The 19,556-nt window shown below is 44.8% G+C and overlaps 1 protein-coding gene across 10 annotated transcripts in view; it reads right to left on the reverse strand.

Annotated features, from left to right (window-relative positions):
* The window catches only part of MAP7D2 (MAP7 domain containing 2), a 514,052-nt gene that overhangs the window by 68,627 nt on the left and 425,869 nt on the right, over nucleotides 1-19,556 (reverse strand). For all 10 annotated transcript variants that reach the window (XM_086934606.1, XM_086934603.1, XM_086934601.1 and 7 more), the window contains one exon: nucleotides 16,851-16,955. In XM_086934606.1, coding sequence (XP_086790732.1) covers nucleotides 16,851-16,955 — 105 coding nt within the window. The remainder of the gene's footprint in view (nucleotides 1-16,850; nucleotides 16,956-19,556) is intronic.

Raw genomic sequence — 19,556 nt, forward strand, 5'->3', positions numbered from 1 at the left:
CTAGGACTGCCGTCTGAACTCCTTGACATCCTAGTAAGACTGCATGATGGCAATTTTGCCAAGGTGAGGTGGGGGAGACAGGGGCAGGTAACGGATAGTTTTCCTGTCACGAGGGGTGTCCGCCAAGGGTGCATCTTGGCACCCACCCTTTTTTTATTATTTATTAATCAGGTGGTGAAATTCTTCGAAGACACCCCAACTGATGCACCCAAATTGGGTGGGACTAAATTTCCATTACTCATCTTCGCAGATGATACTTTAATCCTCTCTAAAACGCCGCAGTGGTCTCCAAAAGGCGATTAATAGATTTGAGGATTTTTGTAAATTAAATGAGCTGCAAATTAATGTGTCAAAGACCAAATTTATGGGTTTAACTAAAAATCGCCCTATTAAAAGTTATGTTAGCATGAATGGAATCGCTCTTGAACAAGTGGATGTTATGACCTATCTGGGAGTGACTCTAGATTACCGTCTAAGATGGAACCCACAGGTTGATGCCCTCCAGTTAAGATCTGCACGACTAATGGGTTGCCTAATCCAGGAGCAAAGAATGTCCCTGAAAAAAGGGTCCTGCCAGTATTAAAGATCTATGAAGCAAACATTAACTCGGCAATTCTGTATGGGGCCGACTTATGGGGTCATATGGACTTAACACCCCTAGTAAGAGCCCAAAATAAATTTCTGCGTAAACTGGTAGGCCTACCCCAATCTACACCGATTAAACCACTTCTGCTAGATATGGGTTGTAAACCGATAAATGAAATGGCACGGTATTGCATTGTAGCACTGTGGAGAAGGATCTGGACGTCTCCGGACCTAAGTCTTTTTGCCAACGAACTAGCAGAAGTGAGATTAATCATGGGTTCCGGTAATATCCCATGGTTCCGGGAAGTGAAATCAATTTTGGAAAGTATGGGTCTTAACCACTTGTGGGCTAACCCGGGGTCTTCTGTGTTTCCTTCTAAAAAATAATTTAAAATGCTTTTCTGGGCTTCTGTCAGAACCCATCTTGTTGCACTATCTGATACTACCACCCTAACGGGTCGATTTCTGGTGCACAAACTGGATCCCTCACTGGAGAACTATTGGGATGTTATTACCAGAAGCCTGGATAAAAAATTATACCATCAGTTTAGAGTGGGTTCCCTACCCTTTTTCCAAGAAATGGGATGGTTATACAACGAACTACTGCCCCTGGTGTAATGACCAAAAGGAGAGTTTGGGTCATTTTTTCTTTGCCTGCCCGGCCTATACTGCAGCTAGAAATAAATGGATTAGGCCCATTTGTCGTCAGTTGAATATTGGAGGGAGTGCAGAGGCGTTGTGGGTTCTAAGAACAAACACCTCAGAGCTTGTGGTAATAGGAGTAGCAAAGTATTTAGGGTGGGCCTGGGTTATCAGAGCTAGACACCTTCATGTTCACTGATTTTAACTTTTATAAAAGACCTCCATTTTCATACTATGTCTTTCAAATTTACTGTTTAATTCTTGTTTTAAATTTGATGAATTCTGGATGAAATATGATGCTGTTAAATTTTATGTATATATGATCTGGTTTTATCTCCTTTTGTAAATTGTCTTTTATGATGTAAAAATCGAAATAAAGACGTATGAAATCTAAAAAAAAAAAAAAAAAAAAATGGTATTATTATGCTTTTCCTAGAATTCCCTGACCTGATGCACGAAATAAAAGTTGCCAGAGAAAAACACTGTCTGGTCTAGTCTGGACATAACATCTTAATATCACAGGATCTTTTCAACAACATCAATGCCAGAGGTAAAGAATTCCTAGCTCTTCGTCCTTAATTAAGATCTATGTTCCCTTATGTTCTTTCTGTTTTTAGGTTTTTAGTATGTTTCTTGATTATTTTTTTTTCCAAAATGTTTTTATTGGAAAAAAACGACAAACAATTTCACTGTTGCTCGTATAATTCACAATGCAAGTTACTGTTAGCATCATATTTAAGGACCAATGCCAATTAAACATACATCTTACACATTGTGCTCTCCATCCCTGTGCCTTCGCAATTCCAATTCTACCACAGGCGATATGCAAATCTCCCACCTATATAAGTTCCATTTGGACATTTTCTGTCCCACTTCTTCGGGCACCCCCTAGCAACAAACACTTCTTTCTCATCTATCATGCATCTATCTACCTCCCTTTGCCAGACCGCCACTACAGGAGGTTGCGCTCCGCCCCAACCCCTCGCAATTTCCCTCTTAAATAATGTGAAACCTAATGTTACGAACTGCTGCTCTGTCTCAGTATGGTCAGTTGCCTCCCATATATTGAGCAAGCCCAATCGTGGCGTCAAATTAAGGGCTGATGAGAGGTGTTACCTCGAAACCGGTCCGGTCCTCGGATGCTTGATTCCGTTCTGGGAAGGACATGGCTTTTGTAGTTCGGACTGGACTGTTCCCATGGGGCACAGGGTCAGAGCTGATTTGCATATCGCCATTGTCTAACCCGGGGTGGTGTGGAGTGCAAAAGAACGATGGATTTGGGCCCAGATCTTCGGACTGGGGTGAGTGTGTGACATTGATCCACATTCGGTCCATCACCTGTTTTGTTTGTCAAATTAAGTGGCTTCCTCAACGCGGAATGCATATGCATCGTGATTCTGTCCCATCGGCTCTGCACCAGCGGGCATTCCCATATCATATGAAAAAAGGTAGCCAACTGTCGGCAGCCCTTCAGACACAGATCATCTGGCCTGGACCCAATCTTCGCAAGAGTAACCCCTGTCAAGTATGAGCGGTGTAAAATACGAAGTTGAATAAGTCGAATCTAAGTGTGATGGCAGCCTCTCTAGATATTTACAACAAGGGGTGGTGAGGGACAGAGTCTCTGAATTAAACAGAATACTCTCACCCAGTCAAGAGATCAGGGCTAGATCCAACACCGTTTTTTAGCTCACTGCACCATCCCAGTTTCAGAACCTGGCTGTATGCAAATTAGTCTGTTCCTGTCCCAGTGCATGATGGGAACAGGGCAAACCAAACTACAAAAGCCAATTCTTACACTGGGAAGGAAACAAGCTACCGGGGACCGGTTTCTGGCATTTCAGCCTCTTCGGCCCGGCTTGCTTGAATCCTGATGGTGCAATGAGCAAGGGACTCACATCTGAGCATACCCTTCCACGCTTAGGGTGGACAAAAATATTTACAACAAGGGGTGGTGAGGGACAGAGTCTCTGAATTAAACAGAATACTCTCACCCAGTCAAGAGATCAGGGCTAGATCCAACACCGTTTTTTAGCTCACTGCACCATCCCAGTTTCAGAACCTGGCTGTATGCAAATTAGTCTGTTCCTGTCCCAGTGCATGATGGGAACAGGGCAAACCAAACTACAAAAGCCAATTCTTACACTGGGAAGGAAACAAGCTACCGGGGACCTGCCTCCAATCCTCCTCCTCAATGGTCCAAGGTCCCCCTCACACCGCTCTTTAAGCTTCCCAAAGGAATCAGGTACATTATTACTATGTTTCTTATAGGTGAGGGAGATCTCCTTGGTGTGCAACTGGCCATCCAGCAGACTATCTTCCAGAGGGGACGATTCCGGTATGTACACACAACTGGGGAATGCAGTCATCAAAGCATGGCGAATTTACAGATAATGAAGGACCTCACTTGGCGCCAACCGGTAGGCCTTCTGTAGTTCCTCAAACCGAAGAATCTTACCCTTCTTGATCAAGGCGCTAACTGTCGAAATACCAATCATATCCCACCTGTCAAATCCCGGGTGGTGGCAAAGCATACAGAGTTTCTGCGAATACCACAATGGCGTCGCTTTAGTAAGCACGCCTGTCCAACCTAAACGGGAATTAGCTAACCTCCAGATCTGCAACGTGTGTTGAGTGGGACCTATAAAACGTTGCCTCTTAGTGTGAGAATAAAGCGCCCCAAGATAACCAGATCTATCCATCTGATACCTATCTAGAGCACATGCCGGGTCATCCGGCGGGGCATATTGCCACCTATTCACAGTTACCAGTTGCGAGGCCCAATAATACAGCCGTATATCAGGTAGCGCAATGCCTCCATCATAACATCCCTTCGTCAATTTCTGAAGCGCAATCCTCTGGGCCTTCCCATCCCAGAGTAGCGTACGCACCTCCCCTTCAACTGCAGTAAAGTAGGTATCCGGAACCTTATGTGGACAATTTTGGAGAATATACAAAAAACGCGGAGGGGCGAGCATCTTAAAAAGGGCAGCGCTGCCTACCAATGACAATGGCAGAGCTCTCCAATGCTGGACGTCAGCTCGCAGCCTTGCGAACAAGGGTGGTAAATTGCGACTAAAAAAGAGCCGGATCCGGCGTGACGAAGATTCCCAGCTATCTAAATCCATCTTCCGAGACCATTAAATCTCTCAGGAGGTGTGGGGTCTGTCCATGAAGCACATATAACACCGACTTGCCCCAATTAATGGCATACCCAGAATACTTCCCAAAATTTGTAAAAATATTGAGGACCATATAAATGGACCTATATGGGTTCACAAGGTATAACAATATATCGTCTGCATAAAGGGATATTCTATCTTCGCACTCGCGGGCCCCCGCAGACCCCCTGTCATTACATCACACCGTATCCAGGCCGCCAAGGGCTCCAGCATGAGCCAGAACAGCAGCGGCGACAGAGGGCAACCCTGTCTGGTGCCTCTTCGTAGAGGAAACTGCCTGGAGGTGTAGTTGTTCACTCTAACCTGCCCTAAAATGTCTGTATAGAGTAGCCGTACCCACCGTATGAATTTAGGGACCAACCCTGCTTTTTCCAGAACTTCAAACATGTAGGGCCATTCAATTGAGTCAAACGCCATAGAGGAGTCAAGGGACAGTATGACTGCATCCTCCTCTAGATATCGCTGACGCGCCAACACATTATGGATCCGGCGGATATTAAAAGCCGTATTCCTCCCTGGCATAAAACCCAATTGGTCGGGGTGCACAAGGGAGGATATCAATGTTCCCAGCCCCATGGCGAGTACCTTCGCCAAGACCTTCGCCTCTACATTGATTAATAAAATCGGTCTATAGGAACGACAATCATCCACCGGTTTTCCAGCCTTGTGAATTACCACTATAATCACCAGCTGTTCCGCGCCACTGTCTGCGGCGCCTCGCGTGAGGGGTAGGTTTTACACCCTGGCTGCTCGTAACTGAGGTACCTTACCTTTCGAACAGCCCCACTGGAACAGACTGCGGGGCCCTGTACTTTTACTCTTAGGGTCTCCCCCTCCCCAGAGCAGGACCTATTAGACTGCTCCCTGATTGACCCAGTGAGGTTGTATGTTTTTTCTTTCTTTCTTGTTTATTTTACTCTCACTGTGTAGTACCTAATACCCGAGGTCCTGAAGAATCGCCAGTCAGGCAAGAAACATGTCGACCTTTTTAGAGGGTCGAGTCAGCCCACTGTAGACTAAACAGTTCCTTTCTCCCCTCCCACCTTTTTAACTAAGGGAGTCAGCCACGTTAATAAAGTCCCTTGTGGACTGACTCACCTTCTTTTAATCTCACCATCCCCTCACGACTACACCTTCACCAGACCCCCTACACGCACTCAAACCATTGGCTGGAACAAAATATCTCCATCAGAGAGCGCCTACGGCGCCCGTCAGACATTGCAGCGCCAGTCTGACGAGGAGCAGGAGACCAATGATGAAGCATGACACCTAGGTTTCTGGGTGTGTGAGGTCTTCTAGTTCCAAAAAGGGAACACCTCGTTCCCTGCTTTCGTTCTACCTCCATACCCTGCACATACTTCCTTAACTTTCCCTGGGGAACTTTGTATTTTTTTGCTTAATAGTTGACTGGACATATACTTAGGACCCCGTTGAATATTGTCCACCATTGGTTCCCAATTTTGTACCGAATTACCACTATACTTGCCAGCCGCTGATCCGGCGGTAGAGTTCCCTTCTCCCAGCTTTCCTGATCCATTCCTCGCAGGTGTGGGACCATTCGGGAAGCCACTACCTTAAGAAACTCCACCGGGGTACCATTGGGCCCCATCGCCTTCCCAGATTTCATTTGGCTAATGGCCTTCTGAATCTCCTCATCCGATAGGTCCGCATCAAGTTGCTTCCGATCTTCGTCTGAAAGAGTCAGTACGACGCTTTCTGCCAGCAGTTGACGTGAATTCTCCGCTGTATATGACGTCTTCAAGCTCATACAGCCTGTGGTGGGAAGCCGCCTGTTTAGCCAACATGTACTCTCGAGCTTTAAGTTTGTTTTCCTCCTTCTTTTTTTTTTTTTAATTTTTGGAAACCTTTATTGTGCATAAGCAGCTAACAAATACGGGCCTACAACCACCTGGCCGGCCACGAAACTGTAAGCACTAATGCAAACCATACGGTATATCGACAGTGGGATATCATCACGGAGTAAACACATGAGGTTACACTGGGCCACACTACACTGCCGATATGCAGGATAAATGAGGTTAGTTTAAAGTTTTATAAAATAATGACAAGAATTAGGTCCAGGAGAGCCATTGTCCAGTCAGTCCCACTTCAGAACTAGTTGTCTACGATAACCAGGCGAGTCCCATGGGACAGAATAGGACGCAATCAAACTAGCGGCATCATGAGGATCACAACAGGATGACTAAGTCAACAATATGGCGAATGTCGGCAGGAACCCACCCAGCAACAAACCAAACAACAGCCCAAGGACAGAAAAAGACGAGAAAAAGTGAAGAAAGAAAAAATGAAGGCCCATAGAAACGAAGAAAAAATACATTTAAACCCCCCACCCTACACGCATGCAGAGGCTACGGCCTACCCCCCCCCTTGCAGTGTGTCTGTCGCCCAGTAGAATGCCCGAAATATAGTACAAGAGACAAAAGAAGAAGAAAGAAGAAAGTAACCCTTACTAGAAAGCCTGGGGAGGGCCCAAAACTATCCTTCCCGGTCATGCCCGCCGCGCAGACCTTCCCACCCCGTAAATAGCAAAACAATATCAGTCATATTCACTGTAGGAAACGGGGTGAGACATTCCCATGTGCACAATCCAAAGCATATTCATAAATGTTCCGATCCGAGTCCCCATCATCCTGTCAGTCCCGATCTGCAAACTGAAGTCTTCAGCCCTGGCCAGAGCGCAAAAGTCCCCCTGGAGACATCAACCGAGGAGGGCCCGATCCATGTAGAGCCGGGATGTAAAATGGCCACCGTCGATGAGAAAACGGGAGACGGGGACAAAATGGAGGTCCCCAGGCAGCAGCCGACCCACAAGCAGACAGGAGAAGCACCCATATATCCACAGACTGACATACCTTCCGTCGCTGAGAAAAAGGCACTGGAAAGGCATCGAGCTCAGGGGGATACAGTTGCAGCGTGAATGGAGGTCGGGGAAACAGTAACTTCTCCACCAGCAAGGTCTCGGACTCCAGCGAGGTTTGCAACAATGTGTCCCCGGGACCAGTGACGAACTGCCATGCACGGGGGTCGTGGCGTAGACCAGCATTCCTCACCTCCCTGCCGGTGATCGGTCCCACAGCTTCCTCCTCCGTGCTCATCAGTGCCGAGTCGGTACTTCGCCGTGAGGCGGCCGGTTGAACCGACTCTGACCACCATGCCACGTCGCCTCCCACCATGTCGGAGAGTGCTCGCAATTCTGCCCCGAGGTCCATCAGGGCCATGAAAACATCACGGCAGGTCGGTTCCGTCTGCGCGCTATGCCGCTCCTCAACACAAGTCCCTGTACACTGCACAGCGTCCCGTTCATCGTCTGGCAGAGGGTCGCCGGCGCGAGGCGAAAGGACAGTCTCCACGGCAGGGAGGGCAGCCGCCATTTTCGGCGCCTGGTGGGGCGCAGCACAAGAGGAGGGCAGAGTCGGTCCCCAGGAGTTCAGGATCGGACCAAAGCGCGTTCCAATTCCGGAATGTTGTGAGAGAAAAAGCACTGCCGCCGCGGTGCAAGTCTGGGCAGTCTTGGGGCGATTCACTGACTCTGGACGGCGCAGGGCAGCTCCAGCCGGAGAGACGACCACAACAAAGGAGTGCTTCCCCCTCCCGCACCGATCACGCAGGCTGGGGCGCCAGGAGCTGCAAGAGGGATCCGTCCGACTCCCCCAACGCCGTCACTGCCAAGAGATGGATCCCCGCCGCCAGGACTCACGAACGTCTACCGGTCTGGAGGTCCACGGCGGCCAGGAGCAGCACTGGTATCAGCGCCCGGGCATGGGGGCCGCCGCCCGATGAGATGAAAACTTCGGAAATCTGGCAGGTAGGGACCTCAACGGAACACTGGAAGTATCTGTGCAGTCTCGGCTATGGTCCGCTGCGGTGCAAAGTCGGATTCGAGCTCAGGATATAGGTGCGGACCACACAGGCTTGCGGAGCCGAGAATCGAGCGTCCGTTCAGGTCGCCATCTTGGCTCCTCCCCCGTTTTCCTCCTTCTTGAGCGTCAGGCTATGCAGCGTCCCTTCCGAGGGATGGAGCGTATGTGCCGCCTCAAGCTCCCGAAGTGCTTCCTCCAACTGCGCCAGAATCTCACGCCGCTTTGCAACATATTGCACTTTCAACTATAGGGCATATTCTTTGGGAACCACATGATAAGCCTCCTAAATCGTCTGTGCCGACTCTACCGAACCCACATTTTCCTCCAGAAAGTATCCAGTCTGCACCCAGAGCTCCTCCTCGATATCCGGGATTTTAAGCAACCATGGGTTAATAACTATATTGTGACTCTGCTGCTTTCTCCATGAGTAAAATCTATCCCGACTGGGGAATGATCTGATAGACCTCGAGGATACGTCCTAGGCCGCCTGAAGTGACCTACTGAGGCCGAGTACGTCAGGAAATAGTCAATGCGGGAAAGGCTGCCAAGCACATTGGAAAAATAGGTAAACTCTATAGGAACGCCCTGTAACTCCTGCCCCACATCCGAGAGACCCAGTGCTGTGGTAAACTCTGCCATAAGCTCATTTGGCCTCACCCCCTGCCGTCTTGGGTACCTATCAGTTGTATAATCCATGGTCATATTGTAATCCCCACCCATTAATAAAATACTATCCGGGAGATCAGTTAGCACCCGGCCCAGCTCTACTAATGCCTCCCTGCCTAGCGCCGGCGGCAAATAGACAGAAACTATATTCAAGGCTCTCCCCTCCCACTGAGCTTTAACCACTGCAAACCGCCCAGCAGAATCCGCCCAGGTATTGTGAACTATCAAGGGAATGTTCCTCCGAACCAAAATACCTGTACCCTGAGAGCCGGTGGTATAGTAAGCATGTACCAGGAGCCTGTACCCCCAACTATTCAGGGCCTTACTTTTGTTACCAACCAAGTGGGTTTCCTGTAGGAGGACTAGGTCTGGGGATGGTCTCTTTAAGTATTGCTGGACGATGCCTCTTTATTTTATCACCCAAACCATTAACCATTAACATTCCAGGTAAGGACAGAGCGCACTGAATCACACTCAGCCACCATCTACCAACACGATAAACATCATAGTAGCACAGGTTGGAAACACAGCTGACAATACCATTCGCAACAAAGAAAAGCATCAGCATCACTTTTGAGTCCGTCACGTAGAGTCGAAACATGGAGAAAAAAAACAATGTATTGCATTACAATCACTATGAAAGCAGTCTCCACGGCCCATGGCAAAAGAGCAAGCTCGTCCACAGTAAAAACACAGATCAATACTTTGGAAACAACAACCACCCCTCAAACACTCCCCACCCCCCTTTGCCTCCCCATCCCCCCCACCCTGCCGCTCTGCCTGTGGATTTAGAACTACCAACCCCCGAACTTGGCAGAGTGCCTTCAAAGAACCATGACTTGCCATCCGATTCCACTCACAGTCGCGCCGGGAAGAACATCGCATATTTAACCTCTCGTTCCCTCAGCTCCTTTTTAACCGCTTGAAAACTTCTCCTCTGCGCCTGGACCTTGGTCGTGAAGTCCGGAAAGAACGCCACCTCGTAGTTATCCCTCCTTCAAAGGCGGGCCGGACCTCGAAGTTTGCAAAATTATATCCCTGTCACGGTAATTGAACACCCTGGCAATCAGTGGCCTCGGGGGCGCCCCCGGCTTTGTTCGACCACCCGGCACCCTGTGAGCTCTTTCAATAGAAAAGTAGCTGGACAATGTCTTGGGGTTCAGGTGCTTCATGATTAAGTCCTCCACATACAAATCCCCGGCCGGCCCTTCCGTCCGTTCCGGAACCCCTAAAATTCTAATGTTGTTGCGGCGGGCCGCCCTTCGTAGTCATCCAGCTGTTGCGACATCCTTTCCTGCTTTTTCTGCATATCTAGCATTGGCTCTGGAGCTCCGAAGTGTCCACCTGCAGGGCCCTCGTCACAATTTTCAATTCCTTCACCTTCTCATCCATTTTCCTGAAATCTGCTCTTAACAACGAGACCTCAACAGTGACGGAGTCCACCAAGGTACGTATCCCACCTATCGTCGCCATAACATCATGCAAAGTCGGCTCCGGTCCTGGCGCGGGGGCCACCACTTGTCCCTCCTTGTCCGATCGTGGTGAGTCACCTTTTTCTCCCGCTTTGGCCCAAGTAAATTTCGCTAGCTGCTTCTGGGCATTGGACTTTGCCCCTTTTCCCCCTGTCGCCATAGTTACAGACGTCCATAAACCCCTTCACAGACCAGCGTAGGAGGTACTTTACTAGCACAACCGTAACCAGACAGGGAGATCAGGTCAAGTAGATTGATATTATCAAGAGTCATCACTCTCCGGGGTCCGGTCCAACAGTCCTCCACATGCACCAACTAGAAGTCAAGAGGCCAGCCACTTCTATATCCCAGAACACATCACCTTTCGTCTCGCTGCAGCGCCCAGGCAGCACTCACAACAGCACACAGCCCCTCCAATGAGACCATCCAGCCGGGCTCGCCAGGAAGATCCACCACTCACTGTTCCTTCCTAGGTCACCAGGAAGGAGCCGCCGAAATCCACAGCACAGATCTGGGGTCCGTGTTCCCAGGCCCCACACCAGCTTCCAGCAGAACAATCAGGCTGAACAGAGCCCACCAGCAAGCCTCCGCACTGTCCAAATTCAGTAGCCCATGCACCTTCCAACGTCTGTGGTAGGCTATCTGTCTCTTCTTTCACCGCCTCCGGCAGTCTCCGCTCTCCTCATCGGTGGGCTACCATCCCGGCACCACACACATTCGGATAGGAGGACACTACCACTCTGGGTGGCCACTGTCTCTCTCCAAGAGGCCAGCACAGCCTCTCCGCGGGGAGTCCCGTTGTCTTCTGCCGCTGACCGCCACCAAGGACCCACCGCCGAGCCCCCGCAGCGCGTCCCGGAGCAATCCAATAGCCCGACACCGGAGCGCCGCCGCGCCCCCCACCTCCAGACTTCCAGGCTCCCAGTGCACAATTAAAGAGGGCCGGTAGCAGCGCCCTCCCCCTGCAGCACACTTCACCACCGCTGCGTTGTCTATGCCGCGGCCGGTCCACAGCCACTTCCTCTACTGACGCTCCGCATCTCTTTCCGCATAGGCCTCAAAGCCGGGGCCTCAACTTTTAGGCAGCCCCTAGCGCCGCGCGCACTTCCGCGCCGCACGGCCAGGGGTGCCTCAGCACCACCGTCGCGGGTCTTCCGCCTCCACGCTGCCACCCAACGATAGTCCGCCGGTGGTCTAACTCGCCCAGGGGGGGACACAAGCACCGCTCCGGGCGGCCACAGCTACTGATCGCGGGCCAGGGCCTCCATCTTTCCTCCACGGAGCTCCAGGTCTAAGGAGTCTACAGCCGGCAGATCTCGCCTCAGGGGGCAGTCGATCACACACCACACAGGGGGGAGCCTAGGTGTTAAGCCCCCGGCCTCCAAAGCTCCGCACTCGGTTTCTGATGGCTCCAGGTCATGAAAACCCCACGGAAGGGCAGGAGCACGTTTAGGCTGCGGCCATCTCTCTTTGCTGCAAGCCACGCCCCCCGTTTCTTGATTTTTATGACCAATATCTTTTGTCTCCTTTGTTGTTTTTAAAGTTTGTCATCAATGTGATTATTCTCCTGTTCCTTAAACATTATTATATTTAATGTTGTATCGTGGAACGTCCGTGGTCTAGGTCATCCCGTCAAACGTCAAAAGGTACTTTCTAATTTATCAAAACTGGATTGTCAGATTGCTTTTTTGCAGGAAACCCGCAGTAATGATGTTGAATCTCTTAAACTCAAGCGTCAATGGGTGGGTCAGGTTGTTTTCTCAGCAGCTATAAATCGTAAAGGTGGCGTTGCCATCCTTTGCCATAAATCTTTGAAACTACAAATTGTATCAACTGAAAATCATGTTAGTGGACGATGGGTAATACTTCATGCCACGGTCCATAATAAGCTTGTCCCCTTCTTTAATATTTTTGGACCAGTTAAGCCAAACCCAGATTTTTGGCACAATATTAAACTAAAATTATCCTCTATTGCTAACCCCGATATTATTGTTGCTGGAGATTTTAATAATTGGCTTTGACCCCTTTTCTGACAGAAAATCACACTGTAAATTTAAACCTGATGAATCTCAAAGCATTTCAATCTGCAATTGCTTCTCATCCACTCTATGATGCCTGGAAAACTGGTAATCCGGACTAATGAATTTACGTTGTTTCCTAATGTTCATCATACTACGTCTCAAATTGATTACGTTTTGATTTCTAAATATTTATTACCCTCACTCCAATCCTCTAAGATCGGTTCTATTTTTATCTCAGATCACGCCCCTGTCTCAGTTTCCCTTAATTTGTCCCTCGCCACGCATAAACATCCTAGATGGAGATTTAATAATTCTTTATTATCTGATCGAACTTGCATTTTAAATGCTACCTCCTTTATACAAGAATTGTTTCAATTTAATAAGTCAAGTGACACTTCTATCCATAATAATTGGGATGCCTATAAAAACTCGTTTAGAGCTTACACCATTGCCTACACTGCTAGAAAGAAATTAAATTACCAATATATTTCCTACCTCAGTCATATTAAGACCCTTGAACACTTATTATACTTCCAAATCCCCGCTTCATCTCCGTTATCTAATTAAGGCTAAAACTGTCCTAAATAAACTGGCCACAACCGATGCCTGAAACATCTTAAGATAAAATCCAAATATCATGGAGGTCAAAACAAAGCGGGTAAAATGTTGGCTAATTATTTAAAAGTCAAATCAGAAAAGTAAGCTATTGGCCCTATTCGTAATACCCATACAAACACTCTATTGCACTCTGATCCTGATATTTTAAGACATTCCAGTCCTATTATCATTCATTATATATGGATGACACCCATCCCACCTCAAACGACACGCAGTTATTATTTGATGGTAACCTTTCCCCTAACTCTATTCCAGAGGATATGTCTATCTTGGAAAAAGATATAACTCCTCAGGAGATATTAGATGCAATTAAATCCCTAAAAAGAGCTAAGGACCCTGGTCCTGATGGCTTTTCTACTGAACTTATTTCTTCTTTCTCATCTATTTTTGCTCCGCATTTACTTGAGGTTTTTACCTCCTTTACATTGCATTCTAAACCTGAAGGCTTCTTTCGTGCCCTTATTGTACTTCTCCCTAAACCTGATAAAGATCTCTCCTTTTGCCAAAATTATCACCCAAGCTCCTTAAACAATTAGGATTACAACATTTTTGCCAACATTCTTGCCTCTAGATTGGGAGGAGTTATTCCTCTACTGATTAAATTTGACCAATCTGGTTTTATTAAGGGTAGGCTCTCCTCAGACAATGCTAAAATGTTCTTTAATATTCTCCCCCTGGGGAGTAACTACTCTGATCCTTTAGCCACATTATCCCTCAACTCTGAAAAAGCTTTTGATCGCATAAATTGGCAATTCATGTTCAAAACTCTTCAATGGTTTGGTTTTGGCACCGAATTTATTTCATATATCAAATTATTATATTCCGATCCCCGTGCATGCATATCTGTTAATGGTCTTTATCTCCTTATTTTAATTAACACAGAGGCACACGGCAAGGCTGTTCCTGCTCTCCTCTTGTATTTCTTTTATGTCTTGAACCCTTCCTTAAGAGCTGAAGCCATACTCCTTTAATAACTGGTTTTTATTAATAATTCCCATGAAATTAAATTGTCTGCCTATGCAGATTATATCCTAATTTACCTTTCGAAACCCCTAACATCCTTATCCACTTTCTACAGGAGATTAATTTATATTCTAAGGTATCTGGATACAAATAACATTTCTCTAAATCTGAAATTCTACTTCTAAATCATCTATGCTATCAATTCATGTTTTCCAACACCAACTTTAAATGATGTCCATCAAAAATTTAATATCTTGGTGTATGGTTTTCCCCTACCATTAACCAAACGCTTACCCATAATTTTGCAGCTATGAAAATCAAGCTACAAAATGTGCTTTGCTCATGGTCTCCCCTACATTTGTCCTGGTGGGGCAGGTTGGATACAGTTAAAATGATGTTTGCACCGCCTTTTCTGTTTCTACTATCTATGTTACCCTTTAAAATTCACAATTACTATTTTTTTTTTTTTTTTAAACTTTATTGGTAGGAAGGAATAATGGTCAATCAATTGCATACAATCATTTTGTAAACTTGTAGTTCGTACATCATTTCTGTGCAATAAATCGCGGGCTACAATTACGTAATCAAGACATAGTGCCTGCCGTGACATGGGTCTCGTCTAAGCTTTCGACTTGCCCCATCTGTTCACAATGTGCATTACCTCGACGATCACAATTACTATTTTAACCAAATTAAAATTCACAATTACTATTTTAACCAAATTAATTCTATCTGTACTAACTTTCTTTGGAACAATAAACCTGCCCGTATTGCTTTAACTAAATTAATCAACCCTAAGAATGAAGGGGGTGTTCAATTTTCCTAATTTCAAGCTATATCACTCTGCCTTTCTAATTAGACAAACATATGCATTAAATAGACACTACCATGATGCTCCGATACCAATTTGGATTAATTTTGAACGTTCTCTATTACATCATTTTCTTTCCACGACATCTGTTTTATGTCCAATTGCACATTCATATCTAAATATCCTATCTTAAAATATTTCCAATAATTGTTACACTCCGTTTATGGATGGATCCAACTTTCACCAGGCCTTCCATGCCTCCTCTATTTGGTACAATAAATGTATTAGGTTTCGTCATAAATCATTGTACTTCAAACACTGGAAAGAGAAGAATATTTTATATGTTCACCAACTTGTAACCCATAACTCTGTTTTGCCTTTTATTAAACTGCAAGACCTTTATGACCTACCCTCTTCTTGTTTATCTCAATACTCTCAATTATCACAGACACTCCAATCATTTCTTACATCTAAAACTTTTCTATTAGCGTTATTCCATTTATTCCCTTAACTCATCTACACAATAGCTCTCTGACTCTAATCCCAAAGTCTCATTTATATATAAACTTGTTTCTACTTCCATCTCTGAAAAACTAAAGTCCCCCATTGAACTAGCTTGGGAACTTGATCTGTCCATCACCCTGTCTCCTCAAAAATGGGACTAATTATGGCATAAACTTCGTTTCACCTCTAGAGCTGCTAATATCACTATCTTTATTATTCCTTTACAAGACAGCTGTTAGAACACCAGTATGTTTGCCAAAAAATTAACCCATCTTCTCCGCAGTGCTGGTCATGCCTTTCCACCAATGGTACACTATCTCTCTTGATTTTCCACTGTCCCAATGTCCCAAAATGTTGGAAATCCATAAGGACCAAATGTTCCAACTTTTTTTTTCTCGATAGTCCCTTATCATTTCAAAATGTTTTTCTTGGGTCCATGTCGTTTGATTCTCATGATACCGTGCTAAAGCCGAAACTTTCTCGATCTTTTTATTGCTCTTGCATTGAAAGTTATTCTTACCTTTTGGAAAGACAATTCCAAAATATGCATGTTAACATGTTGGAACCTTATTTGTAACTAAAGTAGTATTTTCAGTGTTTCATCTTTATCTGTAGCTCAGAGAATTAAGTCTGATTTATTTTGGTTACCTTTTACTACTTTTTTTATCTGCACACTCATCTACACTAATTCTTACCTGCTATTTTTTCTCTCTCCTTTTCCTCTTTATTCTTTTATCTTCTTTCTTCCGTCTTCCTACCTCTCTCTCTCCTTTCTTATTATTACACTAAAATTATCTAGATAATTATCGATTTGTAAGGTACTATAATCTACTCTACTTATAACCGTTACATAAGGTTGTATTTTATAAACTTTTTTCTATATTGTGTATTATTGCCTCCATATATTGTATATGTTGCCATATTATTTCATTCCTTATGTTGACTGTGTTCCTGGTACCCATTTAATATTCAATACAAATTATTTAAGAAAAAAAAAAGTTACATTGTCCTTATTAGTGTGTCCAAAAATCAGGCCCCGAGGAAGCTATGCAGAAGGGAGACTCCATCTTAGAAAGAAATAAAAATGGGAATTACAATTTCTTTTTAGTCTACTGTTATAATGAACCGCATATTCCATTCCATTACTTTTCTTTTTTTTTCATTTTAATCAGAGAACATTACCATCATTTACAAATGGATACAAATATTGTTTTTTCACTTGCAGTGAGAACAGTTTTAGAGTGGCACTTTAAACTGTGAATGGATGCCAAAATATTCCTTGGTAACCCTGTGCATTTCACTGAGAGCAATATAGTTGTAATTGGAGCTGAACGTGCAACACTCAGAAGTGGTGATCTAAAGACTTTTTTTTCTCTAGCTATTGTGTGGCTGTCCCCGCTCCAAGTACATGGAGGGCTCTCTGTTTGACGATCAATCAATGCTTTCTTTATATGAAAAAATGCAATGTGAACTGTTGACTGATAACATTTTAATCTTTTTCGTACCTTCTTTCTCTCCAATCGCTCTTGTTCAATCTGTTGTATGATCTGTTCTCTTTCCAACCGTAGGATTTCTGCGGATTCTTTGGCTTTTGCTTCAGCCTCTTCCTTCTAAGAAAAAAAAAAAGAACAGAGAGAAACAAACTTGAAGGCTGCCTCTTTTAAAACATTTTATAGAATGCTTAATTTTTAGAATGATAAGTAAAGTCTACTGAAGATGTAGTGCACAAAGCCATTACTGTAGTTGATTTTCTGGTAATAGATAAAGATTTTATAACATCATCCATGGGAAAGGACCACCACAATGCAGCATTAAAAATCAATGTATTATTATAGTACCACTCAACCCACTTTTCCCATACTTTAATATGTAGAATATTCTAAGTTTTACTTTCTTGGTTGCTGTTTGTAAAGATCTTGTATTTTACTACACATTTGTTTTAATATCCCACAAACCCAAGTCTTGGCGCAAGTTGAAGTCTTTTATAGCCGGTGTAAACTAGCACAGTCCATACTGAAGCCTAGACGAAAGCCTTGCTGTGATGTCACATTCTGGACTAAAAGAATTTCTACAGCTTACACCATGGTGGATGTACATCACAACCCTATCACCTTTACGCTACTACACTGACCATACCATTACACTGGCCAGGTTTACATCAACTGGGGCAGAGTTACTATTTTAAATCCCATCTAGGTAATTTGAGTGCAACAATAAAGTCAAGGTAATAAAACAATGAGGTAAGGGTCATGGTCGATGCAGTGGTCAGTCGATGTGATGGTACTGAGGCAACAGGAATGCACTGAGCAGAACCGCACTACAGGACTGTCAAAATGACTAAACTCACTTCATCTGCATTAACTGAGAATATAAGAAATTTCAATAAGATCACCCTTTGTGCTCTGGGATGTACAATCTACTGAATTGTACATCTCATAATTCATGTAGATGTGCTTCCCTATACAGGAAGATGTTCACAGCACTAGATACCTGGTTTCAAGGTGTAGTTTAAATTAATTACCTTTTGTGTCCCTGTGTTGTAATGACAAACCACGCCTCATTTTTAAAAAATCCTGTTGCCATCCAAAGGCATTAAAGCATCATGTATATTAGGGGTACCATTAAAGACTATTCACTCTGTATATATGCTTAACATTGTGGAATAATATATTTGTTTAAAGAGTTGCATGCTTATTGATTGTGTACTGCTGATAGTGATTTCTCAGTTGTATTAAGGCAGGATACAAAACGACTTTCGTTCATTAAATTGGGACATCAAAAACATCAGATGAAAATAATCCAGTAGGATACAGGCAAGTACTATTAAAGGTTAGAGGAAATAGTTATGCACAGGGTCAATTTACGTATCAAGGAATAGCTAACTTTAAAGAAAAGGTGGCAAAAAAATAAAGAACAGTGTAAATGGAATTAGGTTTATGGGAAAGGTAAAATGATAACATAGTAGGCTAAGTGTTAGGAGAGGAAAATGGGGGACACCTCCATAATCAGAATAAACAGAAGCACAATTCGGAGATTTACCAAGTAATTCAACAATTAAAAGCCCCGATATTATAGGAACGTTAATACAAAAAAAAATAGAAACTCAGGTTTAATCACTCTGAAACTGTTTCCCAAAAACTAAACTCAAAGTGATTAATCATTGAGAGATAAATGCAAGGAACCATACTGTAATCAGGCTTCACTTGTATCTAGAAATACCACAACACAATCCATTCATCACGTTTAACTTGTCAAACCTGTCCCCAGGTATGAAGATTGAAAATAAGTGTGGCAAAGAACCATCTTTGAGACTTCCTGTGTGGGGTGGGCATCCCCCCAGATGGACCTCTTGCTCACTGTGTTTAGAGACAAACCTTATCTCAGTGACGACCTTCCAACAAGGCAGAAACAAGGCTGTGTTATCACAAACAGGAGAAATGCTCCAGCTGTTCAGGGCAGACAAATTTCTTTGGGGCAGGGCTGGACTGAGTGAGATACCCATTCGTTTTCTTCTGTAATTCCACAGAACAGCTGAACAGGATCAAAAGGCTGCTCTGAGGTATACATGAAGATTTAAATGCATAAGAGCAAGTACTTAACACATGTACAAGATTTCTTTAAACACCATCCTATTCATCAATCTTCCAATTGGGTACGGAGTCAATGGAACACTAGTTATTTCAAATGCTACACGACTAGCTGTTTAACCGCGGCGGAAATTGTTTAGTGGAGTGGGCGGGGCTGCAGCAGCCAACGGACGTGCGCAGCACTACGGAGGCAGTGCTCGTGACGGCTGTTGGCCAACAGAAGCAGCGAAGGGGCTAAACAATGACTACCACCTTCACCTTAAATGTTCCACAATGAAGTTGCAGGATACTTCTGCCTCCAGAGACATACTGACCACTTTTAAGCATATATCTTCCTCATCATTCACTAGGGTATTCATTTGGATTCCATATAACCTCCCACTGGAAGACATCAAGTATTTACCATGAGATGTTATATTAGTGACTGCTGGAGTTACATCGGGAGCTCTCACCTGTGCTTGCTTATAGTCCCAAACCTGAAAGCACACATTATTAGATGAATAGGTGGACTAAAAGGCAGTGCTTTAGTGAGACCCACAAGCTAGTGGTTTGCCAATGCATTTCTTCAGAAGGAAGGGATCCTTTTCCATGTATGATCAGCATAGATTTCTGGAAAGGAAGCGA

This window comes from Lissotriton vulgaris, chromosome 8, assembly GCF_964263255.1.
Source record: "Lissotriton vulgaris chromosome 8, aLisVul1.2, whole genome shotgun sequence".
Classification (NCBI taxonomy): domain Eukaryota; kingdom Metazoa; phylum Chordata; class Amphibia; order Caudata; family Salamandridae; genus Lissotriton; species Lissotriton vulgaris.